General features: G+C 38.9%; 1 protein-coding gene and 1 non-coding gene across 5 annotated transcripts in view; both read left to right on the top strand.

Moving 5' to 3' along the window:
* The window catches only part of PDE3A (phosphodiesterase 3A), a 322,232-nt gene that overhangs the window by 268,579 nt on the left and 35,722 nt on the right, over positions 1-17,931 (top strand). For 3 of the 4 annotated variants that reach the window (XR_003519766.2, XR_004820283.1, XM_027592722.2), the window contains exons 6-9: positions 4,268-4,487; positions 8,023-8,108; positions 11,354-11,508; positions 12,964-13,101. Coding sequence is in view for 2 of the 4 variants with exons in the window: in XM_027592722.2 (XP_027448523.1) it covers positions 4,268-4,487; positions 8,023-8,108; positions 11,354-11,508; positions 12,964-13,101 (599 nt within the window). In the remaining 2 variants the exon portion in view is untranslated. The remainder of the gene's footprint in view (positions 1-4,267; positions 4,488-8,022; positions 8,109-11,353; positions 11,509-12,963; positions 13,102-17,931) is intronic. The other variant, XM_027592724.2, reaches the window with a different exon arrangement.
* TRNAE-CUC lies at positions 4,927-4,999 on the top strand. Its single transcript has one exon. It is a non-coding gene; the product is annotated as a tRNA-Glu (tRNA).

Genomic DNA, 17,931 nt, shown 5'->3' with positions numbered 1-17,931 from the left:
GTTCTGGGTGTTCCACGCTGCCCTCCCCCTTCTTGGCTCAAGGACCACTGGATCTCACAGCTTCTGAGAATTGTCACCAATCCTTTTGGTCAGATGGAGCTGGGAGACACTCTCCACAGTGGGTGAGGCTTTGATTTACCTCCTTGCCTGGGTATGAACATACTGGGCTATAGGGCTGACAAAACTCCTTGCTTAAGAATCTGAATCAGACAGATCTGTACTCACCAAGTTCACTGATTAGTGTGTGCCTCCAACTTGGTTCTTCAGATGAGCAACGCTGCTGGTTGAGATTACTATTTGGGCATTGCAGGTATGAACTTGGTCTGCCAAGATCTATGTCCTGGTTGTTGCAAACTCCTACCCCTTTATCCATCACAGTCAGATTCCCAGTGGTGGAACCTCACAGATGCCCCTGTAATTCCCATGGTGTAGATCAGAATAGGGGCTCCTACAAAGCAACCCACAATTTTTTTTGGTGGGGGGTGCTAGTTTTACTCTTGGGTATCCTCAGAGGCTCAGGAGAGACTTCTCCACGCAGTGTTGTGCTGGCTGGGGGTGCGGCAGTGTGGTCAACTTGTGGTCTCTTCTGTAACCCTTCTAATGCAGTCTGTAATGGTCTCTGTGGTGCAGGGGCATGCTTCAGCCTCACCCCCATGTTCCAGGACTCTCTCGGTGGTGTCTTGTTCTTGAGTAGTTGTTCGTTGCTCTTATGAGGGAAAGCTAAGTCGGGCACATCCTATGTTGCCATCTTGGTGACTGAGAGCAAATATTCCTCTTTTCATAGTTGTTGCCAAGACTCTTGCTTGTTAAAAGTGTTCCAAGTATGTAGACTAACAGTACTACAGAAGCAAAGTGCTTTTCCTCCGTTACAAGGTTTATTTTAAATTTCATCCCAGGCAGTAAATTTGGAGTCTTAAGGTCTGCTATTTGTTTAAATTTAGTTAATCCATGAGTTCCAAGAACTCTACTCATTGAGGGGATTTTTAAATTCATATTTAAGAGTGAATTGCATTTCTCTGAGACTATCAGCTGGCAGCTACAAAGAATTAGCAACAAAAAAGTCACTTCTCTCATAAATTGTCTTTAGAAAATATGTTGTATTAATAAGAGAGATGTAGGCACTGTTCCCATAGGTTTTGATCTATTAAAGAAAAAAGTGGTAGAAGACTTTCAAAAATTCACAATTAGCTATCAAAATAATTAAAGAATTGCCTGAAGCAATGCCTATCAGAAGTCTCTTTTTCAAAATAAACAACAATTAAAGTCTTGCCTTGGCCTCTCGGCCCTCTACAGCCTTGTCCAGCAGCTTCTCTGGCCACGTTCCCTGCCCCTCTTTCCCCTTCGCTAAACTGCACCCACACTGACCTCCTGACTAACCCTCTGACACCTCCCAGGTAGGTCCTTCTTTCTGGAACATGCTTCCCCCAGTACTTGTCTAAATGTCTTATTTCACCAAGCCTCTGTTCAAATTTTACCCCTAGAGCATTTCTGTTCTCTGTTCTATATTCTCTACATTATTTTTCTTTAGACACTTATAAATACCTGGGTTTCTTTTCTTTTTTTTTAAATTCAATTAGCCAACATATAGTAGTAGTAAATCATTAGTTTCAGAGTTCAATATTCAGAGTTCAATAATTCATCAGTTGCGTATAACACCCAGTGCTCATCACATCACGAGCCCTCTTTAATGCCCATCACCCAGCTACCCCATCCCCCCACCCACCTCCCCTTCCACAACCCTCAGTTTGTTTCCCGGAGTCCAGAGTCTCTAATGGTTTGGCTCCCTCTCTGATTTCTTCCCATTCAATTTTCCCTCCCTTCCCCTATGATCCTCTGTGCTGTTTCTTATATTCCTCATATGAGTGAAACCATATGATGATTGTCTTTCTCTGATTGACTTATTTCACTTAGCATGATACCTTCCAGTTGCATCCATGTGGATGCAAATGGTAGGTATTAATCCTTTCTGATGGCTGAGTAATAGTCCATTGTATATCTTTTCTTTTTATCCTTCCTTCTCCTCCTTCTTTCTCTTTTTCCTTCCTTTTCCTCCTCTTCCACCTCTTTTTTAAGTTTCTGGCTCATCCAAGAGAATGGAAGCTCCATGACAGCAGGGAATGTGTTATTGTCACCATAGCATCCTTAGTCTCTGGAAGGGGGCACACAATCAATATTTGTTGAACAAACAGATCATTACTCTGTGCAGATACTTTCTTTATACAACGCTGCACCCTCAGCCCACTCCTTAATGTTTACACTGCTTTCCTAAGATTATCTGAAGACTCAATTGGCCATAATCTAACAAATAGTCTGAATTAAACTAGCCCTTTCCAAACTTTTTCCATCAGAGCCTGATGTGTTATTTGTAAAATAATACATGTGAATACAATAATGTTACAGGGCAGTGGAGAAATGGGAAGGGATTTAGAGCTTGATGAAAATTTTATTTCCTTCATTTTGTAAAATTACAATGAAATCTAATTATAAAATATTAGAGATAATATTAAAAATTGAATGTATTCTGAAGCTTCCAAATAAAATATTCAAAAAAAGTATAACCATTAGTACTTCACAGAGTGCCTGTAACCCACTTTGTTGCACACAATGATAGGTTCTTTGGGAAACTCTGAGTTAAGAATTTAGTGGGAGTTTTTTTTGTTTTGTTTTTTTAGTTGTTTTTTGTTTTGTTTTTTTGTTTTGTTTTGGTTTAAGACATTATGTACAAGTGCAGGTTTGTCAGTATCTTTGGTACAACAGCTAAATCTTTTCAATAGAAATAGAAATCAAAATGAAAAACATTAGTTGTGTCATTATCAAGTGCAGTGCAAATGCTGCCTAGCAGATGATAGATTTTTCTTCCTCCTTGGACAGTCTCTGAGAGCAGTATGGGCTAAAGCCACTTTCATTAAGAACAGCTGGGCTCACTCCATATTCTCCTACTTATTAGCACTGCGACCCTGGGAAGGTTCTTTACCTCTCTGTGTCTGAGTAGTTTGTTTTACGGATGAAGGCAAGGGATTGATCTTTCCATCGGGAATCAACAATACAAATATTGAGCAAAGGAATAGGAGGGCTGCCGACCTCCAGACTTATCAGAGGAAGAGCAGGATTTCTCATCTGGTATAACAAAACAAAAGAAATAACAGTGCCAGCAAGAAACGGAAAAATTACAAAAGCCCTTCAGCAAGCTTAATATTCCTTTCAGTGGACCAGAAAATCTTTGGGTGTAACAAATAAAACTTCTGAGAGAACCGGACGTTGGGAGCAAACTCAGCCAGCTGTCAGTTCCCCACACATATTATCTGATGATGGGAGAGCTGCCGGCTCTGCATTTTCCCCCCAAGTGGTGAGAAATAGAAAACAATGAATGATTTCATTTCATTTGCCTTACAGTAGGTTGTTGGGCCCTACAATGCTGAAAACCAGTAGGCAGATGGCTGTTCAGAAGATAGAGCTCTCTTCAGTTTTAAGTGCGGGCTGCCTTCTCTGTGTTTGGGAGAGTGGAACTTCAAAAGATCTCGTCCTTGTACTCGAGTATCAGCACTTTGAAATCTAATCCAGTTTTCTGTAAAATTTTCACAATCAAGAATAAACACAGTTTGGCACAGATACCAACACTTAAAATTTAGGCTTGAGGCCTATTGTTTAATCTGAAGCGGATTGTCTTCCATTTTTAAATGTTTTCTTCAGAAATGACTCTGATCAGAGCCCTGTTTCACACAAATAAGGTGGTTTCACCAAAAATGTTGATGGTTACTCAAGGTAATTGCCTCTCAAAAATCTATCTTCTTTATATGTTTTAATTATTGGATACCTGCCAAACTCAGCTAAGTTAATGTTTAAAACAATAGCAGATCCTGTGACTGCTAAAAATTTCTACAACCTAGGAGAAGGCAAGCACACGAGGAAGTTTTAATTATTATCATTATGTCAGAATGACAAGAAGAAACAAAAATGGGAGGAAAAAATAATGTCCTTCTGTCCTGAAGTTACTCCAGGACGCCAAGGCTTCAACTGGATTTGCCAGCATTGCCACTGATTTTTTTGTGATGATTCATTCTTCGCCTTTCATGCAGTGGAGACACCCCCCCACTGTACACCTTGTCTCCAGATGGGGGCAGAGAGGGCCAACTCCCCACCCAGCCTGAGTACTCATGTGGTCCTGATGGAGTAAATGGGGGTCCAAGGTGAAGTTTAAGAGTTGCAGTTTTGATTTTGAAAAAAAAAAAATTTGACTCAGTGATTTAAAAACTCTTTTTCTTTCTAGGTGCCCTAGCTAAAGTTTCACCTCTTTCATCACCCTGTTCCTCACCCCCCCAAGGGACTCCTGCCAACAGCCCAGTCAGCAAAATTTCTGCAGTGCGGCTTCCAGAATCTGCCAACACGACTGCCAGACAAGGCCTAGGTTCTCACAGGGCATTAACTTGTACTCAGAGTGCCCCTGACCTGTCTCCTCAGATCCTCCCTCCACCTGTTATATGTAGCAGGTAAGGATTTTACATTGTTAACTGGTATTTAACCCATCCGAAAACTATGACTAGTGTTCCTCTTAGGAGCACTCACCACCAGTCTGCACAGCTCTGTACAGGTAGGTTTGCCAAAGAAGTTGACAGGAAAGTAAGTATAGGATAATGTGATTTGTCTTGAGTAGAAACTTGCTTTTTCCATGGTTTCCTGTTAATAAAAAGCTTAGAGTCCATAGAGCCCACACAGCTAACCTTTAGAGATGATAGAAAAATACGTAGTTGTATATTTCCTCTGCTTACTAATGGAGAATGCATAAAGCAAATAATTAAGAAATCATATCAAGTAATTTAACATATTCTGTTGGAATATATTTTACTTGCTCTTCAAGGAGGATTTTATATCCATTTTAAGGATATTTTAAGTTTGCAATCCCCACTTTAAAAATGTGTGAATAGGGGCGCCTGGCTGGCTCAGTTGGAAGAGCATGAAACTCTCGATCTCAGGGTTGTGAGTTCGAGCCCCACGCTGGGTATAGAGATTACTTAAAAATAAAAATCTTAGGGGTGCCTGTGTGGCTCAGATGGTTAAGCGTCTGCCTTCGGCTAAGGTCATGATCCCGGGGTCCTGGGATCGAGCCCCGCATCGGGCTCCCTGCTCCGCGGGGACCCTGCTTCTCCCTCTCCCACTCCCCCTGCTTGTGTTCCCTCTCTCGCTGTGTCTCTCTCTGTCAAATAAATGTATAATAAAAAATCTTTAAAAAAATAAATAAAAATCTTAAGTAAATAAATAAAAATGTTCAGATAACACATGGCGCACCATGGTTAGACTCAAGTGGGTCTCTGAAGGCAATTAAGCAATTGGTTTGTACTGGTCTATCACTTCTAAATAGAATTGGAAATAGAAAGTGATGTCTTTTCACAGAGGATAAGAAAAAAAGGCGTCGCATGGCAGGAGTAGTTATTTTGCCAACATTGTCATAAAGAAGGAAATCCCTCCTCTTAACTGATTACCGTATTCTTGTTCTCTAGTAATAGCTTCATCTTGAAGAGTTGATTTTAAAGCATTACAGTATTCTTTTAACTAGAAGAGTTAAGTGTTTTTACCCTAAGTGTAGTCATGAGAGTGCCTTGAACAAAATGCTGTTTCTTGGCTAAGGTTAATGAGGATAACCGTTTGAGTAAATGAGTTACAAATAGCACTGGTTCACAGAGCTAGATTTGATTATTATATTCCATTTTAAGCTTCACAGATACCATTTTCAAATCACTTAGTCATAAACTCTAAATGAAGGCTCTTTCTTTTTCTAATCTTTATTTTTACTTCTTTTCTCTTTACAAATATTTTAAAAGGGAAAATCATTTTTGTTAGTTTATTTGTCCAGGGCCAGACTAAAAAGTTATTTTACCATCCCAAAGTTATCCTGTTACCCTCTCTATGAGGGCTGTTTTAATAAAATAATTCCTGTGGAATATTAATCCTGTCTTTCCCCTCCCCCCCCACACAAAAAGCATGATCTGAGATCAGTGATTCATAACACACATCACTTTATTAAAAGCTCTGAGAAGTCCTGCAAAAAGAAAACCTCTTGATTTTTGTCTCAGGTAGCATTTTCTGAATTTATCTGACCACAGAACTAATTTTTTTAGGTTAACACACAGTAATTGCCCATGGAGCAAGTGTGTGGTGGAACATCCTTAGGAAACATGTTTTTGTGGTATGCATCCCAAGCCAAGATGAAGCTCAGTGGAGTAATCGACATCAAGGACATCTGCTTCCAGCATTTCTAGGGAGACTCTCCCACCGTGGGCTCCAAAGTTGTGGGAAATAAGTTGCCTAAAGAAAGCAGAGATGTTCCGAAAAGCTCTACCACTCCCACAGCTTTCCTCCTCACAGTCTATTTTTTGTACTCTTAGAAGGAAGAATGTAATGGGATTTTTGTAAAAGAGATTTTGGAGAAAAACAAGAGAATTTCACTGCCTACTTGTTCAGTAATGTTTATAAATCCAGTAGTGTGTCTTTTATTTGTTTGGGCTTTATAAATCTGTAATTCAAACCACGTTCTATTATTGCCTTCAAGGCAGCCACCCATGTCGGCACAGAGAGCTCCAGAAACACACGACTAATTATTGTGGTTTCCCCTGCTGAACTCGAAGGGTTTGGCGTTGAATCCCAGTCTTTTTGGCTTCTGTAATGTCTATGCAACAAGCTGTTTTTTTGGCATAAGAGGTAGTATATTTGAATTACTAATTTAAGTGTTCCTTTTAAGTATTATCTTGCAATGAAAATTCTTAAAACTAATAAACCCTCCATCTACCAAGTGTCACCCAAGAATGTAAGCCCATCATTTGTATCTGCTTGCTTTTTCCTTTGGTCCTGTCATTTTCTTTCGATTCCCTAAATCAGAGTGATGGGATCTCATAATTAGAAATATTTTGCATGGGATGCTTCTCCACTTATGTTTAAGGCTTGAAAATAAATTCACTCAGGATGAAAATATTCTCTAACTGGCAGATGCTTATCTCTACAACACATATATAAGCACAAGTGAGGGAAAATAAAAGCGATGAGACATTTAATAAATTATAAACCATTTCATTTCTTTTCCTTTTAGAGTGAGTACTCTGTGGCTAAATAACAAACAAAAACCCTCTGAGACCCTTTGTAATATTAGGCAGAAGAAAAGAACCCAGAAGCAAAAGCCAGAATTGAAATCTAACCATGGAGTCTCTGAACAAGATAAGTGAGAGAAGAAACTTGCCAGGCCATTTGTGGGGTTGCTTTTTAATTTATAAAGCAGTCAAAACTGTTGAGAAAACAAAAGTGTCCTACCTCCTCTGATGTCCTCTGTTAAAGAGCTCGGACTCTCCAGTATGTTCATTTTTCTCGATTACTCACAGTATACCCCCTTGGCCTGTTTTTCTCAACTAGCATTCTCTGCAGTCAATCTTCCATTCACTCTCCGTCACAGTGTACCTCTACTTTGTTCATTTCCTTTGGGCCTTAGCAGGTGACTGATCAATCTTGAAAAAGGAATTAATTTTTATTTTGCGGCAAAAAAAGAAAATTAATATGCTGTCATTCTATTTCCACATATGCACAAAAGGGGTCTTTGTGCATAAAATGTCTTAAGCCATGGAAATAAATCTAATAATGAGGCTTTTGGGCAGGTCGACAGAGAATGCATTGGGGAAGATATTTTTGACTAAATATGCCTCAGCACCTCCAAAATCACCACTACGAGCAGTAGCAGATTATTCCAGGATTCTCTAAATAATATAACGAAATTTGGCCAGTGGTTTCAAATGTGCTCTAAACTGTGAAGGAGGATGAGCGTTGAGTGAAGCTTTTGATCCTTTCTATTGATTACATTCTCACTAAAAAAAAAAACTGTCTATCAGCATCTATGCATAAAGCAAAATGAACTTTTTTCTTTTCAAATAAGTGGAAGGTGGAAACGTTTGATTATCATCTATCTTCATGTGTACATAGACGGTGTGTGCCTGTAATTTTTTTGAAAAGAGAGAATATACTTACAGCTCTTCCAATATTTCTCAGCTGTGGCAGACCATATCCTCAAGGGAATCCTGCTGATGGGCCCCTGGAGGGAAGCAGTGCAGCCATTCGGACACCAAGCAGAACGGGTAATTTTTTGGGTTCTGTTCCTCAAAATGGAAATCACTTTACTTTTTTTACCCCCCCCCTAATCAAAAAGGTAACATATGCTTCTGATTTTTTAGATGACAAATGTAAAAAGACAATGAAGGAAAGTAAAGTCATCCCTAATCCTGCTACCTAAGAGTTCATCATGGGTACGATTTTGATGCAAAGCTGTCCAAAATGGTTTTAAATACCTATACGCAAATATATATGTATTTTTAAATTAGATGTCATTTTATACAATATATAGAACTATATAGAAGTGTCATTTTATCTTGGACACTGGAGGGTCATCCATTTTAGGATACTCTCTGAAGGTCTCCATTGCAGACTGAAAAAATACCCTGCTTAGATCACTATAAGCATAGAAAAATGCTTTTTCTTGAGGCACTATTAGAGAGAGGTTAAGAACACAGGTGTCGGAGCCTGGTTTTATCCTTACTGGGCTACCTACTAATTTGTAATCTCTGTGTCTCCGTTTCTGCATCTGTATGTAGATGGGCATAATAATAGTACCTCCCAAACAGGATTGTTGTAAGAATTAAATGACTTAAAACATGTAACAAAAACACTAATCCGGAAAGAGAGATGCACTTCTATGTTTACGGCAGCATTATTTACGAGGGCCAAGATATGGAAGACACCTAATACACGATGGAATACTACCAGGCATCAAAAAGAATGAGATCTTGCCATTTGCGACAACACGGATGGACCTAGAGGGTATTATGCTGAGTGAAATAAGTCAGACAGAGATAGATGAATACCCTGTGATTTCATTTATATGTGGAGGCTAAAGAAATAAACAGAAACAACTTGTAACAGAGGCAGTTGCCAGAAGGGAGGGGAGGAAGTGAATGGGCAAAATAGGTGGAAGGGAATTAAGAGGTACAGGCTTACAGTTATAAAATAAATAGGTCATGGGGATGAAAGGAAGAGCATAGGGAATATAGTCAATAATATTGTAATAACTTTGTATGTTAACTACCCTTGTGGGAAATATTGCATAATATATATAATTGTTGAATCACTATGTTGTACATCTGAAACTAATGTATGTCAACTATACTTCAATTTTTAAAAATCCCATAAAGCACTTATAGTATCTGGGTCACTGTCAATAGTTCATGTTTGCTGCCATTACTATGATAATTAGTATTTTATTTTTATTGATGCAACTCTTGGGACTTCATTTTGTTAGTGCTGAAAGTTCGCAAGGTAGAAAACCCCTGGCTTCTCTGAACTACAGACTTTAGGGTGATAGCGCTTTGTGAGAATGATTCTTAATTATCTACTTCAGCATTTATTGATACATACTCAATAAATATTGATTATTTGCCTATAAGAATGGTGTGCTGTGGCAATGTACAAAGGTCAAGAAACATAGGCAAGGAAAAATCAAAAGGAGAATTCTTTCTGACATTTTAGCATTCTGAAGACTCAGAATATTCCATTCTTTATGTTCCTGATCTTCTTTGACTCTACTGAGTCTGATACAATATGGGGAGTATTTCTTTATCACCTTTGTGGTCTCACAAAGAACTATGACCTTTGAGTGTTCTTCATTTTTTCCTACAAATTCTGGGTTTGAAACTTGTCAATTAGATTTTCATACTGTGTCTCATTCGTATGTGAGAAAGATTGCATGAGAAAAGTCCTACAAGATGCTCCTGATGGCAATAGGCTACATAACAAAAGCCATTATTCACTAGCAACTTAAGAAAAATTAGATACTCAATGTATGAGGACATACAACAGTCACAGAACATCCAAAGCAACTGAGAAAGGAGAACAAAGTTAGAGGAAATACATTACCTGACTTCAAGACTTACGCGGCAGTAATCAAGATAGTGTGGTGCAGGCTTTGAGCACAGCAGATAGACCAAGGGAATAGAATGGAAAGCCCCAAATTAGACCCACCTCTACTCTGAATTTTCAACAGCGATGCCAGAGCATTCCAGTAGGGTTGGAAAAAATGAATTTCACCCCCTACTTCACACCATATGAAACATCATTCTGTGATGGAGCATAGACCTAAATGTAAAAGCTAAAACAGTAGGCTTCCGAAAGAAGATAGGTTTATGACTTAGGGGAAGGCAAAGATTGCATAGGAATCTTAGCAATAACCATACGGGGAAAAAAAAAAAGCTAGACTTTATCAACAGTAAAGAATATAGGAACTAGGGTCAGATTTCATGAGTTCAAATTCATGTGGCAAAATTTCAACAATTTACTTATCCTTTCTGTGCCTCAGTTTGCTTTCTGCACGTGAGGACATGAGTAATGCAGTGATGTGCAATAATACCTGCCTTGTAGGATTGTGTAGGTTTAAATAAGTTAGCACAAATGAAGCGCTTTTGTGCCATCCAGCACATGGCACTCACTCAGTAAACCATTCAGGCCCTTACTCAGCCATGAGAAGCTTCTTTTGAGGTCTTTGCCCCAGAAGCATGTTCTACAGACAATTGATAGTGCTTGATTGGGCCTTTAGTTAGCATGGTTTAGTGCTGACTGAAATGGGAGACAATGGAAGAGGCAGGTAAGAAAGAAAGCCACAGATTCCGAGGGATCAAGATTGGATACGTAAGATCTCCCAGGCCCTTAAGCACATGCTATTATGCCATGTCCTACAGACCACTTAGTACTTGGGTGTCAACTCAAATTCTCCTCCCCTTGTGCCCATTCTTGACTTAGCTACTCAGTGGTTTAGTGTGTTGGGAGATGCATAAAGGAAAAAGAAATACAAAGTTACAGGATTTTTAAAAAGTATAAACTGCTGCTGATCTAAGCATTATTACTGAGGAATTATTGAATGTCATATAAATCACAGATCATAATCCTGTCTATTTCACTGGGTTAAAAAATGTCTACTTTTTCTGGGTGCCTGGGTGGCTCAGTCGGTTGAGCATCTGCCTTCAGCTAAGGTCATGATCACGGAGTTCCTGGATCAAGCCCCATGTGGATCAGGGGAGCAGGGAGCCTGCTTCTCCCTTTCCCTGTGTCCCTCTCCCTGCTTGTTCTGTCTCTCTCAAATAAATTTTAAAAAAAATCTTAAAAAAAAGTACTTTTTTCCCACTTTACGATCTTGCATTCTTGATGTGTAAGCAAGCTCATGAAAGCAGTATGTCCCTAAGCACGGTATATGCCATATGCATTTTAGGAATATTCGCTCAAATGAGACCCCTGTTTCCATTTGCAAGTTTCATAATCTGTTCTCTTTCCATTGCAGATGACACTACTCAAGTTACCTCTGATTATGAAACCAACAACAACAGTGATAGCAGTGATATTGTACAGAACGAAGATGAGACTGAGTGCCTGAGGGAGCCTCTAAGGAAAGCTTCTGCTTGTGGCCCCTACGCGCCAGAGGCCATGATATTCCTGGTAGCTCCATATCACTTTGCTCATTCCTTTACTTGAGAAATTGCCTTCTGTGACAGAAATTGACTTAGAAATAGATCCCTGAATCATTAGATTTACAGATGTGTCTCTCTTGGATCACACATGCCTTATAACCATATCCCTATGTATCAGTATAATTTTTCCTTATCCAAGTTTTATTGATCTCTTCATGATTCTCTTATTTAGTGATTAAGAATGTAAGTATTCATCTCCACAAGTGATTACAGATACTTCTTAATCCTAGAATCTAAAAGTGTAGGTATGCATAGGGAAAATTATCTCATCCAGCGAAGCAATATTTTATAAATATCAATCAATAAAAATAAAATATCTTAGTTGTCTCAGGGCTTCTGTTTTTTTTTTCCTCTAGCACCTCCTTCATTGAGAAAGTGTGCCAATATTTATTTTCCTTATGATATTGAACTAGGTTTATACTGACATACTACCCATTAAAATAGCCTTTAAGGAGGACTTTGTGGGTTTATAGAGATCCGCTTAAAGAGGATAAAAGCATGTATTTGAGTCAGGTTAATTTCAGGGAGGCAGCAAATAGAAACACTACATCAAAAACTAATGATGTATTATATGCTAGCTAATTGAACATAATAATAAAAAAATAATTTAAAAAATAGTTGGCTATCATGTAATTATCAATTGCTGCTATTATCATTTTTCTTGTATCTGATTTACCATTTATACTTTTAAAGAGATCGCCAGATAAAGTAATTTGTATGTTTCCTAGTCCTCATTGTCTTTATTTTTTATTTATTTTTTTGGTAAAGGTACTCAAGAATGTCCTCATTTGGGACCGATTATAAAATCTCTTTACATTAACATGGTCCATGTTTCTTTGGAAACCATACATCGCATGAACTAAATTAAAATCTATGAAAAATGTGGCAATTATCATCCCATTCCATAGGATCAATGCTGATTTTGAAGCAATAATATAAATTTGGCCAAGTAGAGTAGGGAGTGATTAACTCCTCCCCACTCACAGGTTTCTTTTGAGAGTCCAATATAAGCCAGGAATCTTCCCAGAAAAATTTACATAAACATATAAAGAGAGAAACTTACATATGATTTCAGTGTGTTCTGAAGTCCTTGAATCTTTATTTAAGAACCTCACAACAGGGGAAAAGCAATTACATTAACTTATGAAAGAAATATCCATTTTTTTTCTGTAGCATATATGAACCAACAATAGGCACCTAATATGCAAAATTTGTGATATGAAATAGCATGAGGACCTTTTCTCCTAACGTGGAGATCAATGTCTTGTTCATCTTGATTTTTTTTTTTTTAAGATCACTCATTTACCTTGAGGTTTTAAGTCATTTATTTTTATAAACTCAGTTGTTGAGCTGAACTTACCAAAGCACAAATTGCTTTGTAGAAAAACTGCATGTTCTTAAAATATTTTCATCTTCATTATAGGACAAGCCAATTCTTGCTCCTGAACCTCTTGTCATGGATAACTTGGACTCAATTATGGAGCAGCTAAATACTTGGAATTTTCCAATTTTTGATTTGGTGGAAAAAATAGGAAGGAAATGTGGCCGTATTCTTAGTCAGGTAAGAAATGCATTCATACATATGACTTTTTTTTTTAAGATTTTATTTATTCATTTGAGACACAGATGCAGGCAGAGAGAGAGAGGGCATGAGCAGGGAAAGAGGCAGAGGGAGAGGGAGAAGCAGGCTCTCCGCTGAGCCGGGAGCCCAATGCGGGGCTCGATCCCAGGACCCTGGGATCATGACCTGAGCTGAAGGCAGACGCTTAACCATCTGAGCCACCCAGGCGCCCCATACATATGACTTTAAATGTAGGGAAAAAAAAATTCCTTGGTTGGTTGAAGCTGTGTCCATGCTTGACACTGGTGGTAGGCACTGGGTGGAGAAAGGAAGTGTTAGTACCCAACATTCTGTAGATTCCATGGTGGTGGGTTAACAAAAGAAATTGGAACTTGAAGTGAGTGGAATACTGATCAATTAAAATATGTAGTTTTAAAGATAAAGTGGAAGAGAACAGGGATACACAAGCAAGCTGGAGAAATACGTCTGAAATTTATAGAATTCAGCAAAAGAAAAGCTGATACAAGCCCTCAAAAGAAGAAAGTTGCCTGATTATTAACAGTAATTTATTGTTTGTAATTTTTTCCAATGACTATTTTTTAAAGCTTTTTTTTTGGGCGGGGGGGCTAGTGGGAGAGGCAGAGAGAGAATTTTAGGCAGGCTACACGACCAGCTCAGAGCCTAGCTTGGAGCTCCATCTCATGACCCTGAGATCATGACCTGAGCCAGAATCAAGAGTCAGACACTTAACCAGCTGAGCCACCCAGGCCCCTTTAAAACTTTTGAATATTATGGTGCTTAGGTCTTATCAAAAGTAAGATATTGTGCAGAAATACATGTCCTTCCATTGCTGTGAGAAACATATCAAATAGAGTTATCTGTGTTTTAATGCAGAAAATACCTTTATGTATCACAAGAAATACAGAATATGAACTATTGCTACTTAATAAGACTTTTTTATTTTTTTTCCTTAAGCTAGACTACTTTCAAGGCTTCCCACACTTAAAAGAAAATGTTTCCCTGAGGGAGAAAGAAAGCACAGAAATTAAGATTTTTGAACATATTGTTCTCAATACAAAATTGCTCTACAAATCCAAAAATGGATTTGTTCTATTATAAAACACCTATCAGAATACCCACTCAAGGGGGATAATGCAGTAATATTTATCAGCTCATTTAAAAATGTTTAAGGGGTGTTTTCATAGATGGAATAGCACCATAGAGATGCTAAAGACGACCAAGCTAACATAAGACTTAGGTGAGAATTGAAGACCCAGATTTATTGGAGCCACTAACACTTATCTGAAAAACACTAGAAGAGAAATGATATGTTATACTGATTTCTACTCCGTGCATCAGCGACAGGCTTTCTTCAGATGTCTCAACAAGTATCTGAGTGTGGGGCTTCAAGGTGAGAATTCCTGATCCATGAAGGTTTGAAGGAAGAAGATAGAGGGGACTTTTCCTCTGTTTCTCAGTTGTACAAAAAGTACTAGTCTAGTCTTCAGGAAGAAAAGAATGTCCCTCTGCCTTAAAGGGGCTAGTAGGGAAATTAGGCACGGCTCAAAATAAGGACAGTTCAACTTGCCACCTACAAAAGAAATTTGCTAAAATGATTGATGGATTATGAAGCTCAAAATAATTACAAAGTCTGTGTAACATGTAGTTGCCTCTGCTAGACTCTCTTCTGACCATGAACACCTCAAGGACTGGGATGACAGCACTTGCACTTTTACTAGGAGTTAACGATCCCATTTTTCCTCTTTTTCCTTCTCCTTGGTGCTAAGCAACATCTTTTATGCTAGGTGATCTTATTAAATATTTTTAAAGACTTATTTACTTATTTTAGAGAGGGTGAGTGAGCATTGCGGGGGGCGCAGGGGCAGAGGGAACGGGAGAGAGAAACTCAAGCAGAGTCTACGCTGAGCACAGAGCTGGATGTGGGGCTCGATCTCTCGACCTTGAGATTAGAACCTGAGCCACCACCAAGAGTTGGACACTTTAACCGACTGTGCCACCCAGGGCCCCTGGGTGATCTTGAAGACAGGTGTAAGGACAGCTATTTTTATCCAGTCCACTTTAGCCTCACACCTCAGGGCTCCTCCTGCGAGGTTTTGTATCTCACTTTCTGAAACCCCTTACAGACTATGTCTCTGAGGGAGTGATTTTACCTGGAAATATTCCTGTAATGGTACCCCAAAAAGTGGTGGCAGAGGGCCGGGAAGCCTTCTTTCTTCTTCACTGCAGAGTGTGGTTCATAGGAAGAGAAACATTTTACATTGTTTTATTTTTTTATTTTTATTTATTTATTTATTTTTAAAGATTTTATTTATTTATTTGACAGACAGAGAGAGAGTGTACAAGCAGGGGGAGTGGGAGAGGGAGAAGCAGGCTTCCCGTCGAGCAGGGAGTCCGATGCGGGGCTTGATCCCAGGACCCTGGGATCATGACTTGAGCCGAAGACAGACGCTTAACAACTGAGCCACTTCAGGCGCCCCAATTTTACATTGTTTTATATCTGATCATATGTCGCAGACTCCCCCAAAGCCTACAACTTGATCTTCTCGGTAACTGTTGCAGATAGTCTGTTTAATCTCTGCTTTTCAGAAGAGGAAACTGAGGCTTAAAAGAGCATATACCATTCATCTAAAGTCATAGAGTAAATATCAGACCGATGATTTGGATGCAGATATAGCCATATTGGAAATCCATACTTTTAGCCTTCATTTACCTTCAGCTGTTTCTGAGCGTGCCCCGCCCCCGCCAAAATAACAAATTCACTGATTCTGTCTTCAAACACTCTGAACAGAGAGCTTGAGCCCAAGGAAAAGTGGTTACTATAAGCAGTTTTTTTTTTAAGATTTTTATTTATTTATTGAGAGAGAGAGAGAATGATAGAGAGCATGAGAGGGAGGAGGGTCAGAGGGAGAGGCAGACTCCCTGCTCAGCAGGGAGCCCAATGCGGGACTCGATCCGGAGGCAGTCGCTTAACCAACTGAGGCACCCAGGTGCCCAAGCAGTCAGTTTTTTAGCTGACAGTGACAGTGTAGCAAATACCATTCCTCCCTACCTGTCTCCTCTGGAAGTTCTGAGAGCTGGGGCTGGGCTTGTGAAACTTGACCAGCTGTGCCACAGAATGTTTTCTAAGAGTCCTGGATATGAGTGCACAACAGAAAGATTAGATGTAATGAACAATTAGATTGCAGTAAAATTCACTAATGTGTTTTTCTTCCAGTCACCTTCCAAAAAAGAAATACATGAGCCTTAGTATGTCACTATTTATCTTTCCAACTTATAAAACATTGAACTTTGAGAAAATGAACTTTTATTTGTCTTGCTGAGTAGAACTTTATGGGTTTTCTCTTTGATTTGAGTTTATAAGCACAAAGTCATGATATTTTTCACTGTGTGAAAGGCATATTTTTTTCACCTTAGTAAGACTTTGGGACAGCTGAAATGAATTAACTTGAACATTCCAAGAAATCACCTTTTGGCTGAAACTACACAGAAAAAGTCTCACTTCAAAAGATTTTTAAAGAGACATATGTGCAATGGAAATGACTTTTCAGTCTCAATATACTGACTGCCTTTTTGATGATTATCATGTTTATTTTAACAAATTTCAAAGGACATGGTTCAGATTTCAGAATAGTGCTTACTCTTTCCAGTTGCCAATATTTACCTGGTTAATGGTATCTTTATTTGTGAGTTTAAATTATTGGTGGTTGATTTTTAACAGCATGTTGATGAAAATTCTATTTTAAAATTGTACTTGAAAATATCCTGTTGTCTTAATTTTTCCATTCATCTTTCATATGTTTAAGAGAATAGTAGGAAACTTTAGTTATTTGCAATACTAACAACATTGCTTTTCAGATATTAGTGGTAGGATTTGAAGCAATTTAGGGTACAAAATCTGAAGCCAAAAGGCTTGGCTTGAATTCTGGTTCTGATAATGTTGTCAGCGTGTGATCTTGGACAAGTCACTGAAGTAACAAGCATAATTAAATCCATTAGGTGTTTATAAACAAGAATTCAAATATAGACCAAAGCGGTAATAAAGAGGAGATACCCCCCAAAAAAACCCAAAACCAAAAAAAAAAGAAAAAAACTAGCTTGAAATATTACAGAAACCATAAACTTCACTTTCCGTTGCCTTTTTTTTTTTTTTTTTTTTGAGAGAGAGAGTGAACGGGGAAGAGGGTGGTGGTGGGGGGGGAGTTGTGGAGGAGGGAGAGAGGGAGAGGGGGAGAGAGAATCGTAAGCAGCCTCCATGCCCGGCCTGAGCCCAGTGTTCGGCTTGGTCTCACAACCCAGAGATCATTACCTGGCCAAAATCAAGAGTCAGATGCTTAACCAACTGCCCCAGGCACCTCTGTTGCATTTTTAAAGAGAAGATGTGGGAATGGTATGTTACACACAAAAAGGGTAAAACTTAAATAAGTTCTTGCCATTCAGAATGAAGAAAAGCATACGGTAGTTGATGTACATAGTGTATAATCTGTTTCCAACCTAGCAGCTTTGGTGATCCTTTTAAAACATAAATAGGGGCGTCTGGGTGGCGCAGTAGGTTAAGCATCTGACTTTGGCTCAGGTCATGATCCTGAGGTCCAGCAATGGAGCCCCGTGTTGGACTCCATGCTCTGCAGGGCGTCTGCTTCTCCCTCTTCCTCTGCCCCTCTCCCCACTCAGGCTCCCTTTCTCTTTCTCTGTCTTTCAAATAAATAAATAAAATCTTAAAAAAAAATGTAAGTCAGATAAAGTCACTTCCCTGCTCCAATCTCTTCAGTGGCTCCCTACCTCACTTAGAGTAAAAGGCTTATAATGATC

Source organism: Zalophus californianus, chromosome 9 (genome assembly GCF_009762305.2).
Source record: "Zalophus californianus isolate mZalCal1 chromosome 9, mZalCal1.pri.v2, whole genome shotgun sequence".
Classification (NCBI taxonomy): Eukaryota; Metazoa; Chordata; class Mammalia; order Carnivora; family Otariidae; genus Zalophus; species Zalophus californianus.
The sequence above is the reverse complement of the archived record's forward strand: the minus strand, read 5'-3'. Positions and strand labels throughout refer to the sequence as shown.